Source organism: Carcharodon carcharias, chromosome 14, assembly GCF_017639515.1.
Source record: "Carcharodon carcharias isolate sCarCar2 chromosome 14, sCarCar2.pri, whole genome shotgun sequence".
Lineage (NCBI taxonomy): Eukaryota > Metazoa > Chordata > Chondrichthyes > Lamniformes > Lamnidae > Carcharodon > Carcharodon carcharias.
In genome coordinates, this window is record NC_054480.1 from 18,613,781 (window position 1) to 18,627,279 (window position 13,499).

Sequence of the window (13,499 nt, forward strand, 5' to 3'; positions counted from 1 at the left end):
CCGCAAATTTGATTTTAACATGATCCACATTGCAGAGCACAGAGCAGCACTTACACAATGAGGACACCACTGTGGGATCAAGTTTGTATTCAAATAAAGGGGTATACAACTCACAGTAAATGTAGAAAAACTATGGAGGGTGAAAAACTTAGACTTAGAAGCTGTCTAACTGACTTTTACCAGTTGGCTACAGGTGCTAGAGGCTTGTGTAATCTTTATATATGTGGATCGCTCTTTCACGAACACAAAAAGTGGAAGCTTATTACATGAGATTGCAGCATTTTTAGCCAAGCTTTCAGGTACCACAGTGCCCAAGTCCACCCACTTATGCAATAAAATTTTTCGAAAAGTATAACCACACTATCTGGCATTTAAAACAAACGCTGCAGCATAGAGGTAGTAATTGATAACCCATTGACGATACGACCCCCAGGTCATCAGCACACTGTCCCTTTCGACAGGATCCAAAACATGGGGGTGGGGCGCGGCGGGGCTGCTGCTCTAGGTTTGAAACAGGAATTTTTTCACCCCTCAGGTCATGGCCACTCAACGAACTGGATTACCATGAATGGGCAAAGCTAAAAAAGGGAGCGATGATGAACCACCCTTCAACAGTAAAACCTGCAAAATAAATTAGGGTTACATCCAATCCTGGCGGCAACAGTTTGTAAAATCTCATGTGGCATTTCAAGATACAAGCTCAGCAGTGTTGAGTTAACATCTCAAGGGCTGAATAATAATGTATTTGTTACGGCGTTGGACAAGCAACTCGGAGGTCATGGGTTCAAATACATGGCACGCTGTGAAACAGTGACAAGGGCCAGAGGGGCCACAGGAGCTGTTGGATTGTTTTAGAAACCCAAGGGGTTGACAGCAATCTGCTAGCTTGCAGCTTATAAAGAAAGGAACAGTTCTCTTTTTTAACTGAAAGATCGAAGATCCTGAGGGGTCTTGACAGGGTGGACGTGGGAAGGATGTTTCCTCTTGTGGGAGAATCTAGAACTAGGGGTCACTTTAAAAATAAGTGGTCGCCCATTTAAAGAGAGAGAGAGAGAGATCAGGAGAAATTTATTTCCTCTCAACGAGGGTAGTGAGCTTTTTCAACTCTTCCTCAAAGGGTGGTGGAAATAAATTTCTTTGAATATTTTTTTTTAAGGCAGAGCTAGATATATTCTTCCTAAGAAAGGGGGTGAAAGGTTATCAGGGTAGGTGGGAACATGAAGTTGAGGTTACATTCAGATCAGCCATAATCTTATTGAATGGTGGAACAGGCTCGGGGGGCCGAGTGCCCTAATCCTGCTCCTAATTCATATGTTCTTTCTCTTTAAGGTAATCATACCTTGGCAGAGAAGAAAAGAGTTGACGTTTCGACTCGAAACGTCAACTCTTTTCTTCTCCGCCGATGCTGCCAGATTTGCTGAGTTTTTCCAGGTAATTCTGTTTTTGTTTTGTATTTCCAGCATCCGCAGTTTTTTGTTTTTATCTCTGTAATCATACCTTGTTCAGTTTTCATTCCCCAAACACCACTTCCTAAGTGGCCAGTTGTTTCTCATCTTAAATGCTCCATTACTCCTAGCAGCGTATTGGAGGTTAAATCCTAATGTGTGTTTTGTACTTGTGTTCAGCAATTTGCCAAGGATGCTTTTTTCCACCTGTAAAAGCGGCTTACGCCCACCTCAAGGACAACCTTCTCTAATGCTTTCATCAGCTTGCCACATCATCTCTACTGGCCCCGTTTATCCCAATAAAGCCAGTCAACATTCAAGTGTTCCCATACACACCCTACTTCAAGGCACACTTTCTATATGCACCCTCAGTTCCCTTGACTGCTCACTGACTCCCTCTACTGCTGGAGATATTTTCAGGAACTTATTGTGCCCACTGCCGTTCCTTCCCTGTACCGTAGCAACAGGAACAAGCCATTCAACTTCTGAGAGTGGGGTTGGCTATTCAATTAAATTATGGCTGATCTGACCTTCAACTACATTTATGCATCTTAGCTCCATATTCCTGGATACTCTCACCCAACAAAAGTCTATCGAATTTGGTCTCGAAATCTCCAATTGCCCAAGCCTCCAGCCTTTTGGGGCTGAGAATTCCAGATTCCAAATTGCAACTTTCTTCTCATTGTCTTCTCTTTGATCTCACAACTGCCTCTAGATTTTTCTTCATGGGGGCCCTCTTTCTGCTATTTTAAATCACTCATGCATTTTCTTCTGTGTAAAGAGCAGTTTGCAAATGTCAGCTGTTGCACTAAGATAAAAGCAGACCAATGGTATTAAGCAGGTCTGAACTAAACATCAAGGCAGGCTTACGCCAAGCAGGAATGCACACAAGCAACAGATGGTCACCAAGTGATAAACTTTCCCATAAACAACTTCAAAATCACCCCACCTTATTTATTTCCAGAACTGGGAAACGAGGAAGTGCACTGGGGGGCGGGGGGAGAGGAAGAGAACATGGGAGAAAAAAAAATGGAAGAAGCCTCCTCACGAATGGTCACGAAATGGTTTAAAAAAAAAACTGCGACGTGGAGGAAGTAGAATTGAATATTAGTTCACCACAGAAAAAAAAGTGGCGATCTTTCTGCCAACAGATAAAGGCTGATTCAGCTTCAGTGCAGCTACACCCACACTTCCTGTTCACTGAGCAATGACTCACCAAATCAGGCCTTTCCATGAAATACTGCAATTCCAAGAAATCGGTGCGTTGGGAACATGGTAGTGTCTGATATAGGAGGAGATTGAATGGGAGCAGATGCTACAATTTTTGACCAAACATCCCAGTCATTTGCCAAGCATCAAACCAGAAATGCTTAAGTGCTATTTATTCTGGAGACTTTCAAGACCATAAGACATAGGAGCAGAAGTAGGCCATTCGGCCTATCAAGACTGCTTTGTCAATCAATGAAATCATGGCTAATCCGATGATCCTCACCTCCACGTTCCTGCCTTTTCCCCATAACCCTCGACTCCCTTACTGATTAAAAATCTGTCTATCTCAGCCTTGAATATACTTAACAACCCAGCCTCTACAGCCCTCTGTGGTAAGGAATTCCACAGGTTCACTGCCCTCAGAAGAAATTCTTCCTCATCTCTATCTTAAATGGGCGATCCCTTACTCTGAGATTATGTACTCTAGTCCTAATCTCTCCCACAAGGGGAAGCAATCTCTCAGCATCCACTCTGTCAAACCCCTTAAGAATCTTTTATGTTTCAATAAGGTTGCCTCTAAATTCCAATGAGTACAGGCCCAACCTACTCAACTTCTCCTCATAAGAAAATCCCTCCATACCCGGGATCAACCTAATGAACCTTCTCTGGACTGCCTCCAATGCCACTATAGCTCTCCTTAAATAAGGGGACCAAAACTGTTCACAGTATTCTAGGTGTGGTCTAACTAGTGCCTTGCATTGTTTTAGCAAGACTTCCCTATTTTTATACTCCATTCCCTTTGAAATAAAGGCCAACATTCCATTTGCCCTCCCCATTACCTGTTAAACTTGTATGCTAGCTTTTTGCGATTCATGCACAAGGACTCCCAAGTGCCTCCAGCTTTCTGCAGTTTTTCTCCATTCAAACAATATTCAGCTCCTCTATTTTTCCTGCCAAGCTGCATAACCTCACATTTTCCCACATTATATTTGATCTGCCAAGTTTTTACCCACTCACTTAACCTGTGTATGTCCCTCTGTAGACTCCTTGTGTCATCCTCATCACCTGCCTTTCCATCTATTTTTGTGTCATTCACAAACCTGGTGATAGTGCATTCACTTTCCTCATCCAAGTCATTAACATGTATTGTAAGTAATTGTGACCCCAGCACGGATCCCTGTGGGACTCCACTAGTTATAGGTTGCCATCCTGAAAATGCTCCCCTTATCCCAACTCTGTCTTCTATTAGTTAGCCAATCCTGTATCCATGCTAATATACTATCCCCAACACCATGGGATCTTGTCTTATTAAGAAACTTTGTGGCTATTTCCTCCCCTTTAAATACAGAAGTAGCTGTTCTTGATTTGCAACAATATCTATTCCAGCCTCCACAGGAATTATGTGGGAACACACATCAAAACTAACACAGAGAATCACAAAGTGCCAGTCAAGCAAAGAGGAGGATCTCAGCCCAACAGTCAGGGCTATTTGATCAGGTAGTCAAGCTCATTGCACCTATTACAGTGGCTGTCAGAGCTACTATTCACATGAAATGAGCCACCAACATGTCTGCAGGATACAACATACCCCACTTACTTTGCTGTTGCCAGCTGACTGGAAATTGACAGCAACATAAACAAGAGATCGACAGCTCCACTGGCACACAGGAACCACCTACAGCTGCTACAGGCTGAATGGCCGTCAACACAAAAACAACTTTAAAATATGATTGTGGTGCTATTGGAACTAGCCTATATTATGAGCAGGGCAGGTTCTAGATATTCAACCGGCTACCAACATAAATGTAACATTGCTGTCCACTCAAATGCTTAGGCACTTTCAAGACCGACACAGGCTTCATAACTTCCTTAACACATAAGGCGGTGCTCATTCGCTTAGTTCCTCATTATGATCCAAAATTGCTCAAAATGCTCAATAAAACTAATGAAAAAAAAAGCTGATTAGAATATCATTGCTAAAAAGCTGCCAAACCACATGGGCTGATGATGGTAGTGAATTCTCGACTGCAAGGGATCACTGAAGTCCATGATACTGGGGCTCTGTAACTGTTGAAATTAAATAAAGCAAGGGGGGGGGGGGGGGGGGGGCTCAATACTCCCATCAACCTTAGCAACACATCTTGAGCACCTATTAAGTCTCAGTAAATCTGCTAAGCTAATTCACTGATGACAGCGCAGCAAAGGGAGCCCCTGGTGCAACGTTCAAGAGGGGGCTGCCCCAGTTATACAAAAATAAAGCCAAATTACTCCGACTAGGTTTTAGCGTCACCTTGACACCCTTATCTGGATGCTGCATCAGGAATTCCAAGGGTCAAGATCGGTGATGATGCTTGAACATCAGCGCTGCCGTTTAATATTGACTAAGAACCCGAAAGGGTTGTTTGATGTTAACTGAAGTGGAATGGCTGATGAATAAAGATAGTGGTTAACATCACAGGACAGCAATGACACACAGACACACGATGAGGCAAAAAAAAAAAAAACTACCTGCAGCAAAACAACACCCTTTGAAGCTGCAATTGCTATCACATAACGGTCAGTTATTACACTGGAATAAAATGGGTATAGGGTAACATCTGGAATTAAATCACAGGGGCAGTTACAACCAAACATATTGCGAATCACAGTTTTATTTTCTGATATCAAATCATGGTTGTAACTTTATCACGAACTGCATCGGTGATGAAGCTTGCTCCATAAACTCATTGGCGTTTCTCAGCCACTCCATCCCCATTTATAGAGGCTCCAACGTAAACACACAGAACTGCTGGCTTACCGTCATAGTAGAAATTAACGTTATCTGGGAGCGGCTCATAGGGCGGAGCAAATACCGGGCCTTTGTGTTCTAGAAATTTCCACTTCACACCATCAGTATAGCGTTCTTCCTCCCACCTGCACAAGAAAGAAAACGAGAGAGTGAGTTGTCAAGCAAGAGATTTCTCTAAGATACTAGACCACATCTAGCAGCAACCCTGGATCACGTAGCAATAGTTAACTAGCAAACCAATTCCCTTATATCGGTGAGAATGGATGTTACTTTTAAAAAAAAAAGTATTTTTGGGGAATATTGTGTAAAGACAGTTGGGTGCCAATGTGCGTGATTTAAGCTAAGCTCAGCAAGAGATTGATAGGAGTCAGGTTATCTTGGTGGGTGGGGGCGTGTTGGGGGTGGTGGGTTTGAAACATGAAAAGGATTGCAGTGTTAAGGCTGGAGGTACAAGCGAATAGGTTAGATCTAACATTTGCATTTTTAGATAAGCGGAGAGCTTAAATTTCAAAAGGGAGTCAGAGGCATTAAGAAACATGTTTGCATCTTGCAGGAGATCCATAGGTAACAGAAAGCAAGGACAAGATAGAGACAAGGGATTTGAGTTTCAAAGAGGTGCAAGATCAATGGAACCAGAGATGAAAGTTTGGGGGGGGGGGTGGTTTGAGTCAACCATCCAGTCAAGCCAGAAAAGTCTTGGGCTGCAACAAGCAGTTTTATTCTGAAGCGGATTCCACTGCAGAGTGGATAAAGGGTAGAGGTCATGTGGTATGCCTTTATTGAAGCTACAGCAGTTTGCCTCGGATAATATTACTGGATTTCTTTTATAGTTAACATCGAAAAGGTGTGTTGTCTGGAAGGTGTTTACTTGTGGGTTTTAGCAAGTAGAGAGTTTCTTTTGGGGAATGTTTTGTAAGACTAACCTTAATTGTGTAACTATAATTTTGTGTACTTAAGTTTTCTTTTGTTCTCATTAATAAGACCTTAAATCTTTAATTTTTAAAATCCCAAAAAAGTTACCGGACCTCTTACTGCTGAGATTGGTACATTGTCTTCTCATTTTCAGAATACAAAAAAAAGGGTGTAGCCCATAAGCCAAGTTTCTCTTTGGCATTTGGTTTATGCAGCAATTAACACTGGAAGTCATCATAACATCCACTGAAAGCTTCATTAAAAAGTTGTGGTAGGTGTAGAAATTATGCAAGCTCTCATTCTTACACCTAGCCCCTTGCAATATCCTTTTGCTTTCATCTCCTGAAGGCAGTGATTTGCGCTGGGTTACTCTACTGGAGTCAGTCTCCCTCTTATACCTCAGATGTCTACAGATTGACTATTAGCAGAATTGTAATAACCAAGCCGAGTTCGTGCTCACCCACACACTTCTTAGTGCTAATTGCCAAATGGTGAGTGGTTTTCTCTTCTTTCCTCTGCATAGCACCCTCACTAAGTTGAATCTTTGTCCCTATTTCCCCATTACCATTTCATTTTGCCAGCCCGAGGAACCCTTCCAGCCTGAAATGAGTGACACCTGCCTTGAACTCAATTTTGTCTGGGTGGCGACTAGCACGTCATTCTCGGCTTGGGTATCTGAGCAAGAACAGCTATCAATAATATGCATCAGTATGATAAGAAACCTAAGACCTCTGCGTTTATGATTCGGAAACTCTTGAAATTTCTTTGGGGAATTTCCAATGGTATTTCCAGCTTTCCAAAAAAGAGGGATTCAAAAGAGAGTATGAAAAGATACGCCAGTAAAATTCAGGAAAAGAATTTCTATTTGAAGGGACAAAAGACAGTGTCTCTGTACAGATAATGACACAGGAATCCTATGTACAAAGCACCAACTGGAAGTCTTCAGAGACCTAGAATCCCAAATTTAGTCTGTTGCACAGCCAGGATCAAGCTCTCAATATCTCAGCCTATCACTGCTGTTTGGCTTCTTAAACACTTTCAATTTCTTATTCACCAAGAGCATCACCATTTCATTTCTTGACTTATCAATTGATGAGTGTCACAGAAGACTGAACATGTTTTCAGAGAACAAAATATAAAAGGAGTCTTTAACCAAAAGTTGGAAATAGCACGTTATATATTTTGAACAGCCAAGATGGGCACAGGGAAAGGAAAACAAATTGGCCAATATCTTTTGGCAGGAATTTTCCAGCCCTGTTTGCGTTGGGCGTCATGGTAGCAGTTGGGGGTCAATACGGAGAGAAAGACAAAAATCAGTTTCACAGCGTCATGAAAACAGTTTGTGATCACCCGCTCCACCTGTCAATGGCCACACTTCTCACTGCTGTATGTCAGAAACCTAATTTCAATACTTCAGCATCTCATTATAAGCCATGCTCACCGCAATCATCGCCCCTGTGCTGGATCATCTGGGCATGCCAGTGTGATTGCATGCTGATGTGTTTTACAACTGTACATAAGTGACATGCATCAGGTGAGCTGTACTTCGCTCGGAACTTCAAGCTTTGTTTGCCTACCTTGCTTCAGGCAGCATTCACTGCCATCAGCGCCAGGCTTCGCAGGCAGCATATTACTTTGAGAGAATTTCCCATGAGACCCCTCATCTACCAGACCAGCTGTAAGATGGCGGTGGCTTTGCAATTGCTACAGGGCTAGGGCTTGCTTAGGCGAGGGGGAGGAAGTGGCCTCAGGCAACAGAAGAGGCTGCAGGGAGAGGGCTGTACTGGGGAAGGGGGTATCCAGGGTGTGTGTGGGGGCATATGTTGACCTGTGCAAGTAGCCTCAATATGGTGAGAGCTAAGGAAGCAATCTCCAGAGATGAGGCCAGGTGGAGATGTGAGGGCGTGTGTCAGAGAGTGAGTGGTGATGTCCCTCAAGTTGGCAGTGAGTGAGGCACCAGTGAATGTGTGATGGCCTTGACAGTGAGAGTTTGGAATGATAAGATGGTTACCTTATCCTGGCAGCATGGATGAGATAAATCATCCTTTTTCTGCATTGGGTGACTGCCCTGTGTGTAGCATTGGCATTGGCCACTTCTGCAACTGCCTCCAAAGACCAATGGATCTCCTGTGGCCAGAAAAGGGGTAGAGAACATCGTGGTGGGCTTCCACGGCATCCAAAAGGCACCCCAAGGATGCTTCACTGAATCAGGGGGCTGCACTCTTCTTGGCTTTTGGGACCATGACTTCACTGGAGCAGTCCTGGGCTGCAAGCGTTGTGAAGTGTGTGTGGTGTGCGCAGGTGCAGTTTAAATATGGCACCCTGCATGAGGAATTGCTGGGCTAACGGTGTGGCAGGCAAACTGGAGGCCTCCTGTGGCCGCATAATTAATGAGGCAGGAATGGGGTGATGTGGCGCAAGACCCCACCGTTGCAGCCGGCAAGTAAGACAACCTATCGCCCCATCCACTACCGCACTGAGTGCAAATCTGGGACAATTCCGCCTTAGATTTTTCCAAAGGAGAAAAACTAAAATTCCTACTCCAGCTGCTGTCGGTTAACCAAATGATTGTAACAGTTTATCAGGGTTTAGTCTGTCCCGTCAAACAAGCCACGTGTCTCAGCGCGTGGGAGAACTTGAGAAAGTGCAAGCCGAGAGGGCAGGTGTGCGAAGTGTTCCGATTGTACTCTCAGGAAAACCCAAACCCACCTTGTCAGAATCGCTGACAATAAACCCTCAAAAACAGCTTCAACGTGGGCAGAAACCAGAGACATGTCATTTCCCCCCCTTAACTGGGGTGAATTTTTCGGATTTTTGTTAACATCCTAGTTTAAGGTAGCATAGAAGAACTAGATGGGGGTGACAATTTTTTTAAAAAAATGTTGTGTTCTGGAATGCACCAACTGAAAGGGCAGTGAAAGCAGATTCAATGTCCTGAGTAATACGCTCTGAAAACAGGAATGAAACGTGCATGCGCCAACATATTATCGAGTGTGAAGATGTCGGGTCTCACTCCCAGTGTCATGCGGCCAGACTGGGATAGTATGGTTAGTGGGTGGGTGCGGAAATCGGGAGCCCACACGCGCAATGCAAATTGAAGGAAATAGGCTAGTTGTGTTCATTTAAAAAGGCACCCTACTGCCATAATATGTGCGGAATGGAATAAAACACTGGCTGTATTTCCATTTTTTAAAATAAATCAGGCAGGCTGTAATGGTGGGTTGCCTGAGGGCTGAATTAAGTTTTGGCTGTTAAGTGTTATTTGGCCACTGGAAGAAGTATATGTATACTGACTTAAATTCGTGATTTAAGAACCCGAGACCTCATGCAGAGAAGGTCCATTTCTACACTGTGCTGCTAAAGAGGCGAGAGCAACCCTTTAAATTGCAGGCCGTGTCCTTGATCCAGGTCACAGCTGACAAGCTCCAATGCCAGATATCCCACCCTACTGCTCAGATCAGGTGAGGTACATTCAACTTGGTCAGAGTTACATTTTCAGGAGTGTCATAAAAAGGATAGAGTTTTTTTTAAATTAAAAAAATTCATTCTCTGGATGTGAGCATCACTGGCAAAGGCAGTAGTCATTGCCCATTCCTAACTGCCCTGGGGATGGTGGTACTAAGTCACCTTCTTGAATAGAACAGGCTATTTCAGAGGGAAGTTAAGGGCCAACCAAATGGGAGAGACAGGGAGGAAATTCCGCTGAAGGCACAGACAATAATGGGTTTAGAATGAACAGGTCTAAAATTGGAGGAATGCAAAACTTGTGGGAGGGGATTAGGAGTTTAGAGATAGGAAGGAATAAGGCCAAGGGGGGATTTAAACAAGGTGAGAATTAAAATGACGTGGCCAGAGCGAGAGCCAATGCAAGTCAACAAGCAAGGGAGAGTGGGTGAGCAGGCTTGGCAAGTTAAGATACAGACTGATGAATTCCGAAGTTCAGATTTATGGAATAAAAAAAAAACATTAGGTCACAACTGACAGATGTGGGCAAATCTGATGTTATGGAAGGTAAATGAAAACATTTGACCAACCAAACCAGAAACTAAAAGGAAATCCTGATAAATGAATATCCAGAGTTGGGAAGCAGCACTGTGTGTTTCTGCACTAGTTCCTTATCCCTCTAGGAGTTGTTGGGTTATAAGAACCAGTCTCAATAATGAAAAACAAATGGGCAGCTTCTGATACCGCTCTTCTCATATTTGAGACTGCTTAAAACAAGAGGAAAAAAGCTCAATGAAAACATTTTCCTCTCTCCAACCATTATGTACACCATAACAGCTTCAACTCTATGGTTAAGCTAATAAACAGGGAGGTGGTTGGGAGGAAAGACACAAGCTTAGCAGAGAATCAGTGGGTAAGTCTTAAGAGAAAAATCATATCGCTCTAAAGCATCAGGTAACTCTAGGATTTCCCCAGCAAGCAGGCCAGGATAAAGCAGCCTGCGTGATTGGCACCCCCTCCCACAAACATTCACTCCCTCCATCACTAACACACAGTAGCTCACCAATGATCCTTAGACAGCACCTTCCAAATCCATGACCACTAACATCTAGAAGGACAAGGGCAGCAGATAGATGGGAACACCACCACCTAGAAGTTCCCCTCCAAACCACTCACTACCCTGACTTGGAAATATATTGCCGTTCCTTCACCGTCGCTGGGTCAAAATCCTGGAACTCCCTGCCTAACAGCACTGTGGGTGTAGCTACACCACTTGGACTGCAGCAGTTCAAGGCAGCAGCTCACCACCACCTTCTCAGGGGCAATTAGGCATGGGCAATAAATGCTGGCCTAGCTAGCGAAGCCCACATCCCTCAAATGAAAATTTTAAAAGTTGATCCAGGTTTGAGTAAGGGTCAAGAAAGAAAGCAGCAAAATAAAAATAAAAAACAGGATTCCACAACCTGTGCAAAATATTCTAGAAAACCTCACCATTTCCATTTGTCCTCCTCCTCTTTCTTTTTCTTCTTCCCCTGCCCAGAACTTTCCACTTTAACTTTGGACTTTTTGTTCTTTGTATCCTACAAAGAAAAAAAAAGGGACTCAGTAATAGCAGAAACCCAATGTTACCAGAGCTGCAGAGAGATAAGCCACAGTTGTAGACGCTGAAAGTTTATGTTAATCATCCATTGTCTGGTCCTGATGGACTTCATCCTAGGGACCTGAAAGTGGCTAGTGAAATAGTTGGTGCATTGGTTTTAATTTTCCAAAATTCCCTAGATTCGGGAGGGTTCCATTAGATTGGAAAGTAGCAAATGCAACTCCTCCAAAGGGAGGAAGACAGAAAGCAGGCCAGTTGCTTAACATGTCATAGGGAAAATGTTATAAGCTATTATTAAAGATGTTATAGCAGGGCACTGGCAGTATCGTAGCCGATGAGGTTTAACCGAGGCGCGATTATTGCTTATTGAAAACTTTTCCCAAAACCCCGCTATGATGACTTGAAATATAGTCGGCAATGGCAATTTTTGATAGTCTCTGTGGAAAAATTAGAAAAATTCAAGGCAATCAGACACAGTCAACATGGTTTTGTGAAAGGGAAGTCGTGTTTAACCGATTTATTGGAGCTCTTTGAAGGAGTCACATGTGCCGTGGATAAAAGGGGAACCGGTGGATGTACTGTACTTAGATTTCCAGAAGGCATTTGATAAGGTGCCACACCAAAGGTTATCGCAGAAAATAAAAGCTCATGGGGTAGGGGGTAATATATTGACATGGATAGAAGATTGTTTCCTGTTAGCTAGCCAAAGGATAGCCATAAATGGATCTTTTACCAGTTGATCAGATGCAACGAGTGGTGTGCCACCGTGCTGGACCTCAACTTTTTACAATTTATATAAATGACTTGGATGAAGGGACTGATGGCATGGTTACTAAGTTTGCTGATGATACAAAGGCAGGTAGGAAACTAAGTTGTGGGGAGAATGTAAGGAAGCTACAAAGTGACATTGGTTAAGTGAGTGGGCAAAGATCTGACAAACGGAGTATAATATGGGCAAATGTGAAATTGCCCATTTTGGCAGGAAGAATAAAAAAGTAGCATGTTATCTAAATGTTGAGAGATTGCAGAGCCCCGAGATTTAGAAGTGTCTAGGTGTCCTAGTGCATGAATCACAAAAGGCTAGTATGCAAGTACAGCAAGTAATTAGGAAAGCTAATAGAATGTTATTACTTATTGCGAGGGGAATTGAAGGTAATGCTTCAGTAATTCTGGGCACTTATTTAAGGGAAGGTATAAACGTGTTAGAAGCAGTTCAGAGGGTTTACTGGGCTAATACCAGGAATGGACGGGTTGCCTTATAAAGGAAAGGTTGGACAGGTTAGGTTTGAATCCACTGGAGTTTAGAAGAGTATGAGGTGGCTTGATCAAAACCTTCAAGATCCTGAGGGGTCTTTGGATGTGGAGAAGATGTTTCCTCTGGTGGGAGAATCTAGAACCAGGGGTCATGGTTTAAAAATAAATGGATCGCAAACTGTCATAGTACTGTCATAGAAAGAAAATCTGCATTAAATGTAGCACCTCATCATGCCTAACATGCAATGAATTGCTTTGAAGTGCGGTCAAGTTGCTAGGGGTAATAGGATAAAGCATTAGAGAGGAGATAAGATTCACAGAGCATTGGAAGCAAACAAACAGCAGTTCAGAAATTGGGGGGGGGGGGTCAGAGGCAGAGGCAAGGCAGAGCAAGATGTGCTCTGAGTGCATGTGTATGAATGCCCAGTAATAATGTTGGTGAACTGCAGGCACAAACAGACACGTGGAATTATGATATAGTAGCAATAACAAAGTCCTGGCTAAAACAATGAGCATTTAATATTCCTGGTTACAAAACATTCAGGGAAAAATGGAAAAAGGAGGGAGAGTGAGTGTATTGGTCAAAGATGTTGTTATGACACTAGAGAAGGACAATGTACTTGAGCATTCAAAGACAGAATCAATTTGATTAGAATTAAGGAACAACAGAGTAGTATTATGTTGTTGGATGAATACTATGGACCACAAATAGAGGGAAGATGGAGGACCAAATTTGCAGGCAAATTGCAGAAAGATGGAAGAACTTCAGAGCAGTGATAATGGGGACTTCAACTAACTCAATGCAGGCTGAGATAGCAACTGTGTAAAGAGAAAGGAGGAGGAATTT

General features: G+C 43.2%; 1 protein-coding gene and 2 non-coding genes across 4 annotated transcripts in view; 1 reads left to right on the forward strand and 2 right to left on the reverse strand.

Annotated features, from left to right (window-relative positions):
- The window catches only part of top1l (DNA topoisomerase I, like), a 79,691-nt gene that overhangs the window by 25,393 nt on the left and 40,799 nt on the right, over nt 1-13,499 (reverse strand). For both annotated transcript variants that reach the window (XM_041204041.1, XM_041204042.1), the window contains 2 exons: nt 11,290-11,378; nt 5,452-5,567 (listed from right to left, as the gene is read on the reverse strand). In XM_041204041.1, coding sequence (XP_041059975.1) covers nt 5,452-5,567; nt 11,290-11,378 — 205 coding nt within the window. The remainder of the gene's footprint in view (nt 1-5,451; nt 5,568-11,289; nt 11,379-13,499) is intronic.
- LOC121287717 lies at nt 444-576 on the reverse strand. The gene has a single exon (XR_005945244.1). It is a non-coding gene; the product is annotated as a small nucleolar RNA SNORA26 (small nucleolar RNA).
- Nucleotides 11,704-11,844, forward strand: LOC121287684. The gene has a single exon (XR_005945218.1). It is a non-coding gene; the product is annotated as a U4 spliceosomal RNA (small nuclear RNA).